Here is a 16,125-nt window from a genome sequence, read left to right as displayed (position 1 = left end):
GAACATGAATTCGTTCAAAATTTGAAAGAATGTTAACTTCTATACTTCTTGTTTTTCCCCTCTGCACATTCATTGTTAAGTACCTATCTCAGGTACGAAGCCAAAGAAATGGAGTAAAGTTTTGGAATTTCCGGGCAGTGATCATCGTTTTTGTAATACGTTGCTTGTGTTTTCATTTCAGACTTTGTCCTACAATCGACACAATCTGACTGCAGACACGAGTGAGAGGCAAGCCAAGGAGATCCTGATCCGTCGAAGGCACAGCCTTCGGGAGAGCGTTCGGAAGGACAGCAGCTTGAATCGGGAGCACAGGGTAAGGGGGCTTTGTGGCTCTGGGACGCAGAAGGCTCTCAACAGCAAAGCCAGGATGGCCCTGGGGGGCTGATTCACAGGAATCCTGGGATGGAGCTCATCATCACGTCTTTCCAGACGTTGCTCGGACACCTATCACCTTCCAGACACTGTCTAGGCACTTGGAATACGTTGGTGAACAAAATGACAGAGCTCTTTTCCCTTGTGGAATTCACATTCTAGTGGGGGAGAAGGCCACCGGGAATGGACAGAATAAGAAAAGTATCTGTTATGTTAGACGCAGTAAGTGCTGTGGACAAAATAAACCTAAAAGGGCTGAGGAAGGAGATTGGGAGGATGGAGAAGGGTCATACAGGGTACAGTTTTTTACTTTTTTTAACATCTTTATTGGGGTATAATTGCTTTACAATGGTGTGTTAGTTTCTGCTCTATAACAAAGTGAATCAGTTATACATATATATATGTTCCCATATCTCTTCCCTCTTGCGTCTCCCTCCCTCCCACCCTCCCGCCCTCCCACCCTCCCTATCCCACCCCTCCAGGTGGTCACAAAGCACGGAGCTGATATCCCTGTCAGGGTACAGTTTTAAACTGAATGGAAGGGCCAGGCTTCATTTGGAGTCTTGACCTTTCCAGGGAGAGGGTGCAGCCTGAAGGGGGGCTGCCGTGCGTGCATGTGTGGAAACTTCTAGGAGGCCGTGTGTGTGTGTGTGTGTGTGTGTGTGTGTGCACGTGCGCATGTCAGGGGAGTTTCAGATGCTGTGTGCTCAGCATTCGACTTGGCCCAGGGCATTGCCATAGATAAGGAAGCCACTTTAAAAGGATATTCTGATTGATTGATCGGACATAGCAGGCAGCGCATCTCATTCTCAATAATGTTCTATACTGAGCTGTCAGAGACCAAAACGGTTATGTGTGAACAATATTATTTTTTTTTACGTGTGAAATGTGGCAGCATCGATTAAAAGTTAAAGAAACTAGAGACTGTGGCTTTGGATGCCACAAGTGCCAGCACGTTGGCTATAGTAATACTTTCTGTTCTGTCATTTTCAAGATTTGTGAAAGTAAATACAACTTAAACATGCTACATTTTTCATGTATCTTCCTCCCTATCCATGTAGGTTCTAAGTCTTTTTTAGCAATGCTTTTATAAGTGGGTGTTTCTGTAGCTTTTCTTTAAGAAAAGCCGGTGGTTTTCATACCTTGTTCCTAAGGGTCCCACTTCATTTCTGTTTTCCTTAGTAGTACTGATTTCCATGATATTTTAGGAGAGGTTTTACGTATTTTAAATAAAATGACTATTACTTGGAAATTTATTCCCCATCCCTACAGCTCCTCACCCAGTAGTTTCGGAATCTAGAGCTAACATTTTAATTTTTAACACCAAGGTTAGGTTTGACATAGAATTCTAAGCCCGTAACATACAATAAATGACATGTGTGTCATCTAAACAAGGTTTTCTATTTTTTTTTTACAGGTTTCCACCTCAACCTCCCGATATTTATCCTTACCAAAAAATACAAAGCTTCCAGAAAAGCTACAAAAGAAAAAGAATATTTCTAATGCAGGTATTGAATACAGCTGGAGCAAAAAGACTTTAAACTTATTTATTAGTGTTTATAAAATAGAACATTTTTCCTTCTCTTTTAAGGACAATGAATGAGTTCAGTCGTTTGCAAATCTATAGTAATAATTTGGTGACCTTTTATTAGTGTTGCATCCTTTTGGAATGGCGTTATATGTAATTCAATCAGTTATTTGATTCTATTCGATGTAGCAAAAGCAGATGTCACTGTGTGTGGCTGATGAACAGGTAAACAGAAAGCTGTCAGTCTTCAAAGGTTTAAATTTAATTCTGTTACTCTTACAACATTTCTAGCTTTAAATGTTCATAATAATTTTAATATATTTTCATAAAGGCAACTATATAATTGACTTCTGGCTGTAATTATTAAAGCTTTGACATGACGGCTAACATCTCTTCATTCGATGGTAATCTTTATGTAGATTGCAAGCCATATTGGTGTTCTGACCATTTTATGAAAATATAAAGGAAATAAAGCTGTGCATGAGATTGTACATCCTAGATCAAGACAAGAGTCTTCATAATAGCAGCTAATTACTGATCTGTTTACCGTGAGCCAGACACTGAACTGAGCCCCCTGGGGCCGTTCTGACGGGGCAGGTGAGCGCACAGCTGCCGCCAGGTGGTCTCAGTTTGACATCCAGCTCCACCACTTACTAATATCTTTTGAACCTCGGTTACTTCATATGTAAAGTGGGTGGTTATGAGGATTCAGTAGGTTAATGCATTTAAAAGCGCTTAGGACAGTGGCTGGCACATGGGAAGCTCTTCAGAATTAGCAAGAGTACACACTTGTGGACATGCGTGCTCATGGGACTTATGCACGCGCCCAGGACTCAGCTGGAGTCGGGGTGAGCCCTCTGGCCTCCCTGCCCGACCCCCAGAGCCCCAGGGAGGGCACAGCAGGTGCCAGACCCACAAATGTATTGGCCAGTCGCCTGTAACACCTTCTCCCTAAAAGGCCCGCCCACGCTGTCCTTCTTTTGCTCTCTGGCAGGTGGCAACAGCAGTGACTCAGACCCAGACGTCGGGACCACCGTCCTCAACCTGCAGCCCCGAGCCAGGCGCTTCTTGCCAGAACAGTTCTCAAAGAAAGCCCCCCAGGCCTATAAAATGGAATGGAAGAACGAGGCAGATGCTGATTCCAGGCAAGCGCAGCCCTGCAGCTCCCCAGCTGCCCACAGCAAAGAGGGGGGCCCCCAGGCCCCAGGCGTGCTCTGCCAGCCCCTCCTCTCCAAAGGCCACTTTAGCTCCATGCGGGGCGACCACATGAACGAAGGCATCCGACCCAAGGCGCCACCTAGGCTGGTCCGAAGGGCATCAGAACCTGGAAACCGGAAAGGTCGATTCGGGATTGAGAAGCCTTAATGGAAATGGCCAAAGCAGACCTGGGGGGACCGGCCCTGCCCAGCTGTGGCTGGTTACCCAGCAGCCTGACACAGCAAGGGAATCCACTTCCAACCCTCTATGCACCTAAATACTGTCCTTGGGCGGTAGAGCCATGCCTTTGATCCATGGGGCGAATGCTTATCCCAAGAAGCAGAAAATCAAAGAAACAAAAGCCCCATAACATGTCTCATAGGACCTGTTGCTAGCAGTTGTATTCTGTGCAAGCCTGAAGAAAAAAAAGCCACGTGTGCCTTTATTGAACTTGAAGGACAGAACTTGAAATTTTTAACACACCCTTGTTGGTGAAAGTTTTAATATATACATATATGCCTCAGATTTTATTTATGAAAAAATATGTATATCTGCAATTAGTTTTTCAGTGAACGGCACTGAAAATACTCAGAACACCTTTCCATGGCATCCAGGGCAGCTCCTAGAGGATGGGGGGCATCAGCTCAGGGTGGAGGTGTTTCCTGATCCTGAGCTGACGCCAGTTGGTTAAGGAAGAGCACGGCACGGAGCAGAGACCCCTGAGGATGGCAACAGCCAGAGCATCTAGGCAGAACCTCGTGGCCTGGCTCCCAGACTGTAGCGCCTATGAAATGATGAGAGTCAGCTGGTTTTCAATTTGTTCCTCGTTCTACCGCGTGTTTTGGGTGACATCTAGATTCCATCTCCCCGTCGTGTTTAAATGGTACAAAGAGAAGGGCTGTGTGGGTGACACCAGCTTATGCCAGACTCAGAGCCAGCTTGTGACAAAGTCTGGCCTCACGTGGTGGGTGTGGAGATGACAGGGCAGCGCCTGCACAGCTGGCTGCCGGGTTTTCTCTTGTGCAATACTGGGAGGAGGATGCAGGAGACCCCCTGTCACGCCCACCTGCAGCCACCTGCTTTAGACCTTTTCTGTAGCACATTCTAGAACTTTGAATCCAGGACAGAGGCTCCAAGCAGACAAAGATAAAAGTAGGGATAAACAATATTCCAATGTTTAACCAATTGGTGAGAATTCAGGTTTTGAATTTTATGCAGGAAGCACTTTGGAGAATGTGGGAGTTCTCTTTTTTTTGCACTAGTCTGTAATTTCTTACCTCTCCCCCCTCAAGAAAGTAGTAGCTCAAATTCTTCATCTAAAAACGAATTCTACTCATCTGAGTACTTTTTAAAAGTACAGCAGAAAGACAAGAAGTGGAACATAATCATTAAAGTTTAATATTGGAATCTCTCAGACGATAGATTTTATTGGCCTGTCACTCTTCCCAGAAAAACCCCCTCTTTAAAACTTGACTAGAACAAGACTCAAAATTTCTGGGTTTAGATATGAGATGAAGCCACTCATGTAGTCCCTTGGATTCACATTGGAGATACAGCAAAGGAGACAAGCGACCACCTACAATTGCTGGAAAAAGATGAATAAATTAAACAAAAAGATCCGGTACTTAGAAATCCTCAGCCGTAAATCTTATCCCTTCCTTCTTCCTCCACCAATGTGAAGTAAATCTTCTACCTTTTTTTCTCATGTTCTAAAATCTTGGAATACTGCTAGATTGTTGGGCATGAGACAGAGGGAAGGGTAAACACACAAGGTACAAGTTCAAAAAGTGCACGATTTGTTTCCCAAACTCTCCCAGGTTGATCAGTGGAAAGCAGTGTAGACGTAATTTGAAAACTGCAAGTTTAGGACCCTGTGCCAAAATTCTTAATTTTAAATGGAAATATTTATATATAAAAAATATATATGTATTTCATCTGCTGGAAATAAATTAAAACTGACTTTTAATTTAGAATTTTCATTATAGGACTATGATTCACCAAGAGATGTGATGTATATTTTTGAGAGTTTGAAGACTAAGTTACAGTTTATGAAATCTGAAAAGGAAGCTGAGATGTAAAATTATCTTAAAAATGAATTTCCTGATTTTTCTTGGTGTCCTAGATTAATAAATATTAGAAGGAGTCTAACGTTCTGGAACGGAAGGAGAAAAACATGGAAATGTTTATGATGATACTTCTTGTTAAGCACGTAGACCAAATTCAGCTTTCACCAATTAAAAGTCAGGTAAAACACTTGGATGACATTGTGTAAATTTCTAAAAAGGAACACTTATGTCATTTTATCTTTATTATCAGTTTAAATTTTTCCTTATCTGTGGAATGATAAAATCGATGAAAAAGAAATTTGACTTTAGTATTTTCTCTGTACCTTCTTTTTATGAAATTATTAATTTCTAGACACTACAGGAGGAGAGGGTATGGAGTTGAAACCCTTTAGCTAAATGTCACAACAATCTAAATTTCTGCAGTACAGAAACCTCCCTGCCCTTGTAAATAATTCCCTTGTTTCAAACAACACTTGATCTGGCCAGAGTTCCACTGTGATTGTGGAATTTTGATGGGTCTTTCATATTTGTTGTCAAAAAAATTGATTTGAACTATTTACAAAGTCAGGGCTTATTTCTTTATATGTGATGCTAAGGCTGGTTATTGGGAGCAGTTCTGTCAGTTAGCAGACGATTAGAAGTTGGCCCCAAGGTCTGACACTTTTTAGAAACATGTGTTTGCTGTATATGCCCCCAAATATTCAGGGTGAAACTCCCTTCGGCTTTTGCTAAGTTTTGGAGTCGGGGTGTACCGTTTTACCTGGCGGCGGGGGGTGGCATGTTTCTTTATATAAGAAGCGAGAAGCAGTTACTTATTACATGTCTCAGCACATTTTGCATCTGTTGCATTGCCCAAATCATGTTTATGTTAAAACTGGCATTTCACAAACAAGTATGAGAACTAATATTTTATTAGTTCCAAGTGCATACTTTACTCTTTCAAGGGTGATTGAAGGGTTTCTTTGTGCAGTTGATGTAGCTGTGACATTATCTGTTGAGGCCTGAACACTGAATATTGATTCCTTCCGTCAGCTTGAATAAGCCAGGCTCATGAATCAGAACTGTCTGGTGATCTGGGATTTTCTGGTTCGTTTTTTTTTCTCCACTCTTAGAGCAAAATGGGTAGTTTGCTGGGGTTTTTCTGTTTTTTTTTTTATGTGAACCAATTTTTTTCAGTCTTTATTGAATTTCTTACAATATTGCTTCTGTTTTATATTTTGGTTTTTTGGTGGCAAGGCATGTGGGATCTTAGCTCCCTGACCAGGGATTGAACCCGCACCCTCTGCGTTGGAAGGCAAAGTCTTAACCACAGGACCGCCAGGGAAGTCCCAGCTTGCTGGTACTTTATATCCCACATTTTAACCAGGTCCTTTCTTCAACCTACCTGCAAGGCAAGTGAGAGCCCCAGCTGGTAACTGCTGCCTGGCAGGGACCATAGCTCTCGTCCACGATAAATGACAAGAAATGACAGCTCCCTCTGGAATTTTTCCCAATGTCATTCACTCCCCACGTGGCTGACACCCTCAGACGGTCGGTCAGCAGATGGTGGCCAAATACCCAAATGGTTAGTTAGTTGTCGAGTGTTTTCAGTGTTCTGCTGGCACGTCATTTTCCAATCCCGTTTATATTTCTAGTTTTCTACAATTCTTTTTCAAATAAAATTCTACTTGACTACCTCTAAGAACAGTCAGTAAACTGTGGGTAGTTCTCATACCGGTCTGGTCAGGGAATGAGTTTTTCTGTGTGCAGAGTTAACCTAGCTGCTGTAAATGGACGGTCACGTTTCAACCCGCATGGCCTATTGATTCTTCTGGATGGCTCGGGACCTCTCAGTCTGTCACAGAGGTTTTATGGGGACCCGTCGTCCTCGTATTGTAGGGTGGAGAAAGTCCCTCCGTGAGATGCCCAGCCGACTTTAATGCTGGACATACTGGTGGTGACTTTTCTGATTTTCACTTCTGTAACGGAATACTTTGAATTAAATATTCAAATGTTTTTCCCCCTTTTTATTTCATTGGGTCCTGCTGAGTCATAAGTACTAGTGGTAACTGAATTTCTAATTTAAACGAGGCTTTTTTTCTACTTAAATTTCTAATTTAAATGAGGCCTCCAGTTACAGTATCTGCCAAACAAATTGTATGTGTGTACGCTGACAAAGGAGTGCTTCTCCTGGTTTCTGTGAAATGTCGTACAGAAGTTTAAAGTATTAAGTTACACGGAAATGTTTAATTAGTCACTATGGAGAAAATCATACATCACATGAAACTAGGAAAGCCCCAGAAATTCCAACTTTTATATTTATACATCAAAACCATTCTCATTTGTACTAAATGGGGTCATGAGAGCTGGAATTTGTGAAAGAAGAATTTTTAAGAGTATTAAAGTAGTTTCAGGGCCTTCCCTGCTGGCGCAGTGGTTGAGAATCTGCCTGCCAATGCAGGGGACACGGGTTCGAGCCCTGGTCTGGGAAGATCCCACATGCGGTGGAGAAACTAAGCCCGTGCGCCACAACTACTGAGCCTGCGCTCTAGAGCCCATGAGCCACTACTACTGAGCCTATGTGCCGCAACTACGGATGCCCACGCACCTACAGCCCGTGCTCCACAACAAGAGAAGCCACTGCAATGAGAAATCCGTGCACTGCAACGAAGAGTAGCCCCCGCTCTCCGCAACTAGAGAGAGCCCGTGCGCAGCAATGAACACCCAACACAGCCAAAAATAAACAAATAAATTCATTAACAAAAACAAATAATAAAATATATTTTACACATGAGCCACTCTTCGGGAACATAGTGTTGTATGTACATGGTGTTCACTCACTGTGAGACCAGCTATTTAGACCAAGGTCACAGCTGATCAATCCCTGGGACAAAACTGACCATTCTGTTTGTACTGCACGAATGACTGGACGCCGAGGCCTCAGGACCAGCATGGTGCACTGGAGGGCACACAGGAGCAGGAAAGAAGGGGCGCATCAGTGACAGGTTCTGAACTGCAAACTACTGCGTGGTGAGAAGTGGCAGTGGCGAGGTCAGCTCTGGATCTTTCTACCCCCTGCGGTCGGTGTACAACCCACCACTCCTAGTGGCTCCTCCGTCTATACACTTAAGTTTTATAATTGATAAGCCATGTAGTTCAAAAAGGCCCAACTTCAAATAGAATCCTAAGATCTGAATGGATTTGATGACTGTCAATTAATTGAAACAAACAAAACTGGTAATAACTTCTGTTTACATTCTTTTCTCCTAGTACAAATTTGGTAGGGAATCATGGGAAAAACATGTTACAATTTAAAAAGCAGGCTCTCATTCTGACTCAGCGAGTCCTTTCAGATCCAGCCACGCAATCTCTTCAGGCCTATGTCTTCTCAGAGGTCAACTGAGGGAGAGAGATGACCGAGGGATCCTTCTTGAAATAAGGGCACTGCCGGTCCTCACCATCTGCACACTTCCTTTTTGGTAAACCTCAACCCCCTATTTTACTACAGCCATGATGGGTGGCCTCAGAGGCGTAGGGTTATACTTTCAACATGTGTTGCCAGGTGGAAGAGGACTTACCACCAATGTGCTGGAAAAGAACTGCAAAACGCCGCAGGAGGAGCCTGTAAAAAACATAAGTGGTATCTATAAAATCAGCTAGACCCATCACAAAAATGGATGAAATTAACAGAAAAACATCAGGGAAAAAAAGACCATTTTTAAAAAGTAAATTACCCCATAATAATTTTTCAGATGGAAGAGTAAATTAATATAATTTTTAGTAAAAGGCCTTCAGAATAAAATGGAGGGAAAGCAGGAGAGAGACTAGAGGCAAAGGTCACCCTTAGGGACCTTGAGAGAGTCCTTCTCACCCTGCATGAGGCGAGGAGTCATGACTTCTCCATGACTATAACATTAGGCTACAGGTTCCCGCAGGCAGGAGTCCATGCCTAACCAGCTCCCCGGAGAGGCTCAGTAAGTACCTGTGACGTCACAGGCGGTGTGGGGCATGGGGGTGATGCTATACCTGGAAACCTCTCTGAACATACGTAGTCTAGGAAAAGATGAACTACATTTGCTCCAGGGTTGTACTCTGAAATAGTCTGAAATTCATTTTATCCCCTTTTCAGTTCACCGTTGGATATTACTTAGCTAAAAGACTGATGTGTTTTCAGGTACTCAGTTCAGGGGGGTTGAAAATCAGTGCCCTGAAAATGTGCAGGATTGCTCACCTACTATTCCAGCAACTGCTGGACTCGCTCCAAAAGACTTGACACGAAGGCTCAGTAAAGGGATGACCGTGCTCACACCAAACAACTCCTAAGCAACAAAACGCTCATTAACGCAAATTGGAAACTGAGGCCTGGGTGTCTTTAAAGTGGTGATCCTAATTATAAACTGATTTAAAAAACCCCACAGTATCTAAAATTTTGAGCAAACAAGAACTCAAAATTGTATTCTACGGTAAGCTATACTCATCAAATTCAAGGAATCAAGGAATCCAAGTACAATGTGTAACAAGAGCTGCCACCTGTAAATGCCTGGATCGCCCTGAGAATCCATTTTAACTTTAGCTTCTTTGTCACTGATCCTTAATATTCAAGGAGCATGTACTACATGCATTCCTCCAATTTAAAAAATGGGGAGTAATGAAATGAGCCAAGAGGGAGGGATAATGCGTATTTCTGAGCAAAGCAGCACCTGTTAAATAATGTGAAATTCCTCCCGGAGTCAAGGAAGGAGACCCATGTGCCGTCTATAGCCTGACGAGGTAAGACCTGAAGGGAAAGTCTCAGTACAGCAGAAAGGAGAGAGAAGGCTGATGTACTAGGGGGTGGCCTGCCGTTCTTCACTAAGGCGCAGAAGGTGCATGGGCCCTGGGGTCAGAGGTTTTCAATTCCAGCTCCATCACTTACTAAGCATGTGCCCTTGGAAAGTTATTTCATGTTACCAGCGTCGGTGCTGCCATCTGTAAAAAGTGGGGATAACAGTACCTGCGTGGTAGAAACGGGATGAACATTAAGAGACATGATGGCTGAGGGAGGTCTGACACAGCAGAAGTGGAAACGTGTTCTCTTTCCTTCAATTCTGGGGTAAGTACTGATCGTTTGGGCTAATACTCGAGTTAGTAGAAAGACATTTTTTCCTTTAAGTTTTGTTTTCCTTCCTCTGTCACTTGGTTACCTGCTACAACTGGTTCAGGAGAGGAAAAACACATCTTGCACACACACAGAGAGTTTTCTTTATATTCAACCCAAATTCCTTTTCCTGTAATCCTGGTTAAATAGAAATATCTTTTTTCTTCCACAATTAATCCTTTGCTTCCTTCTCTTGGTGGCTGTATATTAACCTAATATAGAAACACGAACTTCCAAATACGCTTCTTAGGGGCCCTTTTCCATGGTTACAGCTTTAGATGGCCATATACTTAATATCCAGTGACCTTAGATAGCTGACACGTTTATAATACCAGAACCATGGCTCATTATTTCAATTTTAAGACTACTTAAAATTTCCTCTGTTTCTGAGCCAGTTTCTTCTGGGCTTTACTATCAGCTTTGCCCCATCAGCCTGCTGATGATTTATAAGACTCAAAATACATCAGCTAGCTGTTGAATTTTCTGGCTTTTTCAGAAAAGGAAACTCAATTGTCCAACAAGATTCTTTTTCCCAAAAAAATTCCCAGTACCACTTGTCATTTATTTCAAACGATTATTCTAAATAAGAAGGGGAGGGGAAGCTGTAAGTAGTCAGGCTGAAATCTATAGGAGGTAAATATGAAAACGGCAACTCATAACAGACTTACTTTAACACTTAGCCTGAAAAATATTATCTTTCTCTAGCCGGCTGCTAGCTCTTTCCTCTCAGGAAGTTCTGTTTTAAAATTGACTTCTCCATGACTATAAAAGGCAGCTTCTCCCTTCTTCTGAAGCCATAGCTTCTTCAAAACCACCCTCTTTTGAGTGCACTTCAAATCTGGCAACTGGTCATGTGCTTATAACCATTTATAAGGAAATCAGGTGAGAGGGGACCACTTAAACCCTTCTCGGGGTACATCTACCTCTCTCAGTGATATCTGATGAACACATTCTAAAGTTTTAGGACCCTTTTCAGGGTAGGAACCCAAATATTTCTTGATTAGTAGATTATCTTTTTTTTAAAAAAGAATTATCACCTGACTAAAGCTGATTAAATGGAATCTAAATCTCTCCGGGTATCTGGAGGAAAGAAAGGACCGCAATCATAGATCTTAGCATCATCTTAGGATGCTAATCACAAAGTACCTAGAGGGTCATCTTAGTCTTCCTTCCTGAACAAACTAAAACCTGGAAACACAGATAAGAGCTAAAAACAAAACATTTTGGCAAATGCTTTCATCTTATTCCTTTCCTCTTCCAATTGGAAACCATCTTCCTAAAAGTCTTAGGGGTCTTTACATCCCTAGGTATATTAAAAATAACAACTAAATTATGTATAATATTCCTTAGATGTTAGCTAACAAAGAGCCTTTAGATTCTTCAAGGATACCCAAAGTGGCATATATTTTAATTGTTTACAACGTTTTCCATTAAAAAATTCCCTATTCTCTTTTAACTCTGGGAAATCTTACATTTTCTCCTTAAGATATTAGAGACCTAATGCTTCTTTCTAATTATTAAAATTATTAAAACTTTCCATCAGGCTTGCTAGATTAGGCTGTGCCATGTGCACAGCATGTAGCCAACATACGAGAAGCTTGGAATATTTAAATCTGTATCGGAAGGTCATAGTGAATGATCTGCAAATTTATTTTAAAAATCTCACACTATTTTGCCTTCTCGTCATGTTGGTCTCCAAAACTCTCTGAACCCTGGTCTGGACTTTCCAGGTGAGGGTCCTTTTCATCTGGCAGAGCCAGATTCCAGTACCATCTGAGTTAGGGTGGTCCCCATCCCCTACCAGAGCATGGATGACACAGAACTCCCTTTCCAAATTTGAAGAACCACCCACAGGGGACGGTTCTGAATTCTGGGTGACTGGATTGGAAGGCTGAAGAGGCACCACATCCTGAGACTGAACTAAGATTAAAGAAATGGGATCAGAAGGAGAGCCAGGCTCTGAACCCAAGCACTGAGCCTGGGGTGGGGTCTGCCACGGTAACTGGAGACAGAGAGCCTGGTGCAAACGCTGCCCTCCCTGGGTGTCTCATGGTTCTGTGTCTAAGGGATTTGATGAACATGCTTTCATCGTTGTCTTAACAACTACTAGCTCAACATTAAACTTTACAGACTGTTGAACACCTTGCACTGAGGATGGGGAAGGAGGCTGTCTCCCCACTCCTCTCCTAGCTAAGCACAGCTCAGCATCCTAACTCGAGTCAGGCATCAGACTGGGGAGTCGTGATCTTCACCTGCATCTGGGCAGCAAACAGTAATTCCTCTTTGCCAGGACCCAGTGCCCTTGGGGACCATCTTCAAGGCCTCAGAAGGCAGCCTTCTCCCATTGACACTTAAAACTGACCAGCTCCTTTTGTCTTCAAGATGAAGTCCCAGGCCCAGCAAAGAGGAAATCCTCCTGGGTCCTTGTCCCAAGGCTGCCCTAACCCGGATTAGCTCACAACCAGGGCAACTGAACCAGGCCTAGACTTGGGGAAAGAGGGCTGAAGAGGCAGATGTAGGGTTCCCGCATATAATGGCACAGGAATTACCAACACAAGCTCAGTTAGTAATACTGCAGGGTCTTCCCGGTTGGGAATGTGTATTACAGTGCCTGGAGCTCCATAACCCCTACCCCGTAACAGGTTTTCATAAATTCCATGAATAAATGGAGGGCCAGCTGGCTGGATGGCTTACCCTACCATACACTCAGTTTTCTAATCTTCCCATTCTACATGGGAAATTAATAATTGTCCTTATTAAACCAGGACGTGCACACAAGTCGTAACAAAACTGAACCTGCCTTGTGCAATATATGAAGGTTGTGGAAAGGCAGATGTGTATAATTCACTGTGATTTGCATTTTTAAGCATTCCAGTCTACCAGGAACCCTAAGGAAAATGTACCTAATTCTGCCCAAGCGGGGTGACCAACAGAACTTCCCCAGCTGGCCTGGTAAGAAGGACCTGTGTGTTCCTACCGCTCCCCTAGCTACTGCACGGCTGGGCTTCCCCAAGCTTGCCCCGAGCGCCCCTGCTGTCCAGGCTGCAGGTGATGCACCTGCCACAGGATCTAACACCCAGGGTCACCCTCGAGCGCGACTCGGTCACCGAGTCACACCTGAAGCTGGTGCTGGAGCGTCTTAAACGGCGGGGCTGCGATTGGGGGGCGCGAACTGGACCCAGTGCAGGCGCGATGGGCAGGCCTCATTTGTGGTCAGGTGCAGAGGTAAGGGGGTTACGCGGCAAGAGTGGGACTGAGAGGTAGGGAGGCATCACCAGGCAGACCGCTGCAAGGAAAAGCACCCTTGATCGGGTTCCAGGTCGCGGACGCAGCCGGCACTTCGCGCCCAGCCCCGCACGCACTCACCAGGAATCCCACCAGGTAGAGACAAAGCAGGAAGCGGCGGGCTCCGACGGTACCGGGGCCGGGAGCCCCCGCCTGGGTCCCTGTCCTGGGCTTCTCCCGCGGCCACGGTGTCGCCGAGGCCAGGCCCCGGTCCGGAGCCAAGCCGCCACAGCCCCAGCGTTCCGTAGGCTCACACGCGCTGGGGGCTGAGCTCACCTGACAGGCCCGCGGCGCTGGCCCCGCCCCCAGGCGGAAGCGAGCGGCTGCGCCTGCGCAGAGCTGAACGCCGCGGGCTTGCCTTCTTGGGCTGTGCTTCCTAAGCAGACGCGGCTGGGGGAGTCTGCACGGGTTCCCGCTGGTTCGCGTCCCGCCCGGGGAGTGGACGTGTGTGCACGACGCGCTGGTTTTATGACGGTGATAATGAAGCTCTGCGTATCCTGGGGATAAAGAGCCCGCCGCCCATGCTATTGGAGGACTGGAGGTAATTGAGATAATGAGCTTCACCTGAGGAGTGGTAGGGGTGGGCCTAGGTGGTAGCGCCGGCTTCGGTGGGAAGATGCGCAGACCTAGGGCTCTAGTTGGCTGTGACTGACCTGGAGAAAGTTCCTTTGGCCCCTCCCGGTTTCGGTTTGCCCCCTTGAAACACAGGAGGACATAGTGTGGACCAGCCTCCTGGAGTTGTGAGGATTCTACAAAAGCCGCGAGCGCTTTCTCTGGGGCCCGCGACTGGAACTCACATCTGGAACATTCGCTGTCCTTTAGGCAAGTTGGAGCCGCCTGGTTTTGAGGTTTTCCATCGCAAGAGGGCAGGGCTTCCACCAGGGGCGTAACAAAGGTGCTACTGAGAGGAGAGGAGGCCGTCATATGGACGTTTGGGCCTCCAGGTGCTACCAACCCGTTAGGAAGCAAAAGGGGTACCTCTCCTGGCTGGAGTGATGGAGCCTGGTTAGCGAGGAGAAATTGGGTGATGTACAGTGGAGTGAGGAAGGACTTTATGTGGAAAATTCCAGAAACATAGAAACAAAAGAAGATAGAACTCTGGGAAATCAGTTCCTGAACTCGCGAAGGAAGAGTTTCATCCTTACATGGAGTAAAGACCCCTGACCAGCTTATGTTTAGGCTGAGGGCAAGTGAAGGAAGAAATAAGTAGGAAAAAAAAAGAGAAAAATCTCAGTTTTGGAATCAGTGTCTCTTGTTATTCCTATAATAGCTGTTTCCAGGAATAAATTGGTTAAGGGACACTTAGTTTCAAGCTTCATTTATAGATATGAAATTTTGTATGTTAATTGTCATGCTGTTGTCAATTTGAATTAGGTCATTAACATTACTACTGTTTCTGAAATCTCTAGAAAAGTTTTCTCCTTTAGATAAAGAACCTTGGCAAAAAAAAAAAAAAAAAAAAAGAAATAGGTAGCAAAAGAAGGAAGCCATAGATATCAGCTAGGACCTTGGGCCCGGGCCCAGTACAGAAGTGAGGACTTGTAGAAGCTTTGCATATTTTCTGTCTGTTATACATGTGGGTGTTCGCGTATGCTAATCTTCTTCTGTCTTCTTCCAAGTGTAATTTTACATACAAGCAGTTGGAGCCTAACTTTACAATTTAGTCTTTAGGTAACAGAAAATGTAGTAAGACTGACTGAATTTGAGGAGTAATTGAGTAACGTATAGAGCCAGAATGGGTGCAACGACCGTTGAGACTTTTTTTCTTGTGTTAGGTGGAAAAATAGAGTTGTTTTATGAAAATTGAAATGTGAACAGAAGGGTGCATTTGGAAGCTGAGTACCGAAGAATGGACCGTGCCCGTTTTCAGTTTATTGCTCTTAGCTCCAGATACACGCCTTATTGCCTTGCTGTGTGACCCTGGAGCTGGACCCTGTAAACATATCTCCTTTGCTAGGTGGCTTGATGTTAAACTCTGACAATAGACCGTGCTGAGGGACACTGCATGGGGAAGGAGCTTCTCTTCCAGACTAGTGTGCTGTGTGTGGTAGCCATGAGAATGTGAGATACTTAGTGTTCCTTAGCCCCCAGCAAGGTTCAGTGGCACCCATACAGGTGGCAAGTTCAGTGGGCATCCCAGCTGCTTTCCAGGGGAACCTCCCAGGTGCCCCAGCAAGTAACTTCCTGGCCATTTCCATAGGCACCCCTCTGGTGGCTTCCCAGTGAGTTTCATCAGTTTCCCAGCTGAATGCAGTAGGCAAGCACAAGATATAAAAGACATCTGTATTTGACAGAAAGATATAAAATTGTCCCTATTCATAAGCCACATGGTCATCTATGTAGAAAACACTAAGGAATCTACGAAAAAATGTACTAGAACTAGATCCCAATGGAGTTAAACTAGATAACAGAAAAATAGCTGAAACACTCAGAAATATCTGGAGATTAACAACACAGTTCTAAATAACGCATAGTCAAAGATACACTCTTAAGATAAATTTAAAAAAATATTTTCAACCAAATGAAAGTGAAAATACAACTTATCAAACTTGGCAGATGCA

General features: G+C 44.3%; 1 protein-coding gene across 2 annotated transcripts in view; it reads left to right on the top strand.

The window, feature by feature from the left end:
- Positions 1-14,806, top strand: part of SLC9A2 (solute carrier family 9 member A2) — a 96,915-nt gene extending 82,109 nt beyond the window's left edge. Inside the window, exons 10-12 of one of the 2 annotated variants that reach the window (XM_019931259.3) lie at positions 182-313; positions 1,790-1,880; positions 2,895-14,806. In XM_019931259.3, coding sequence (XP_019786818.1) covers positions 182-313; positions 1,790-1,880; positions 2,895-3,265 — 594 coding nt within the window. In that variant the 3' untranslated portion in view covers positions 3,266-14,806. The remainder of the gene's footprint in view (positions 1-181; positions 314-1,789; positions 1,881-2,894) is intronic. The other variant, XM_073790961.1, reaches the window with a different exon arrangement.
- The last annotated feature ends 1,319 nt before the right edge of the window (positions 14,807-16,125 follow it).

This window comes from Tursiops truncatus, chromosome 14 (assembly GCF_011762595.2).
Source record: "Tursiops truncatus isolate mTurTru1 chromosome 14, mTurTru1.mat.Y, whole genome shotgun sequence".
NCBI lineage: Eukaryota > Metazoa > Chordata > Mammalia > Artiodactyla > Delphinidae > Tursiops > Tursiops truncatus.
The sequence above is the reverse complement of the archived record's forward strand: the minus strand, read 5'-3'. Positions and strand labels throughout refer to the sequence as shown.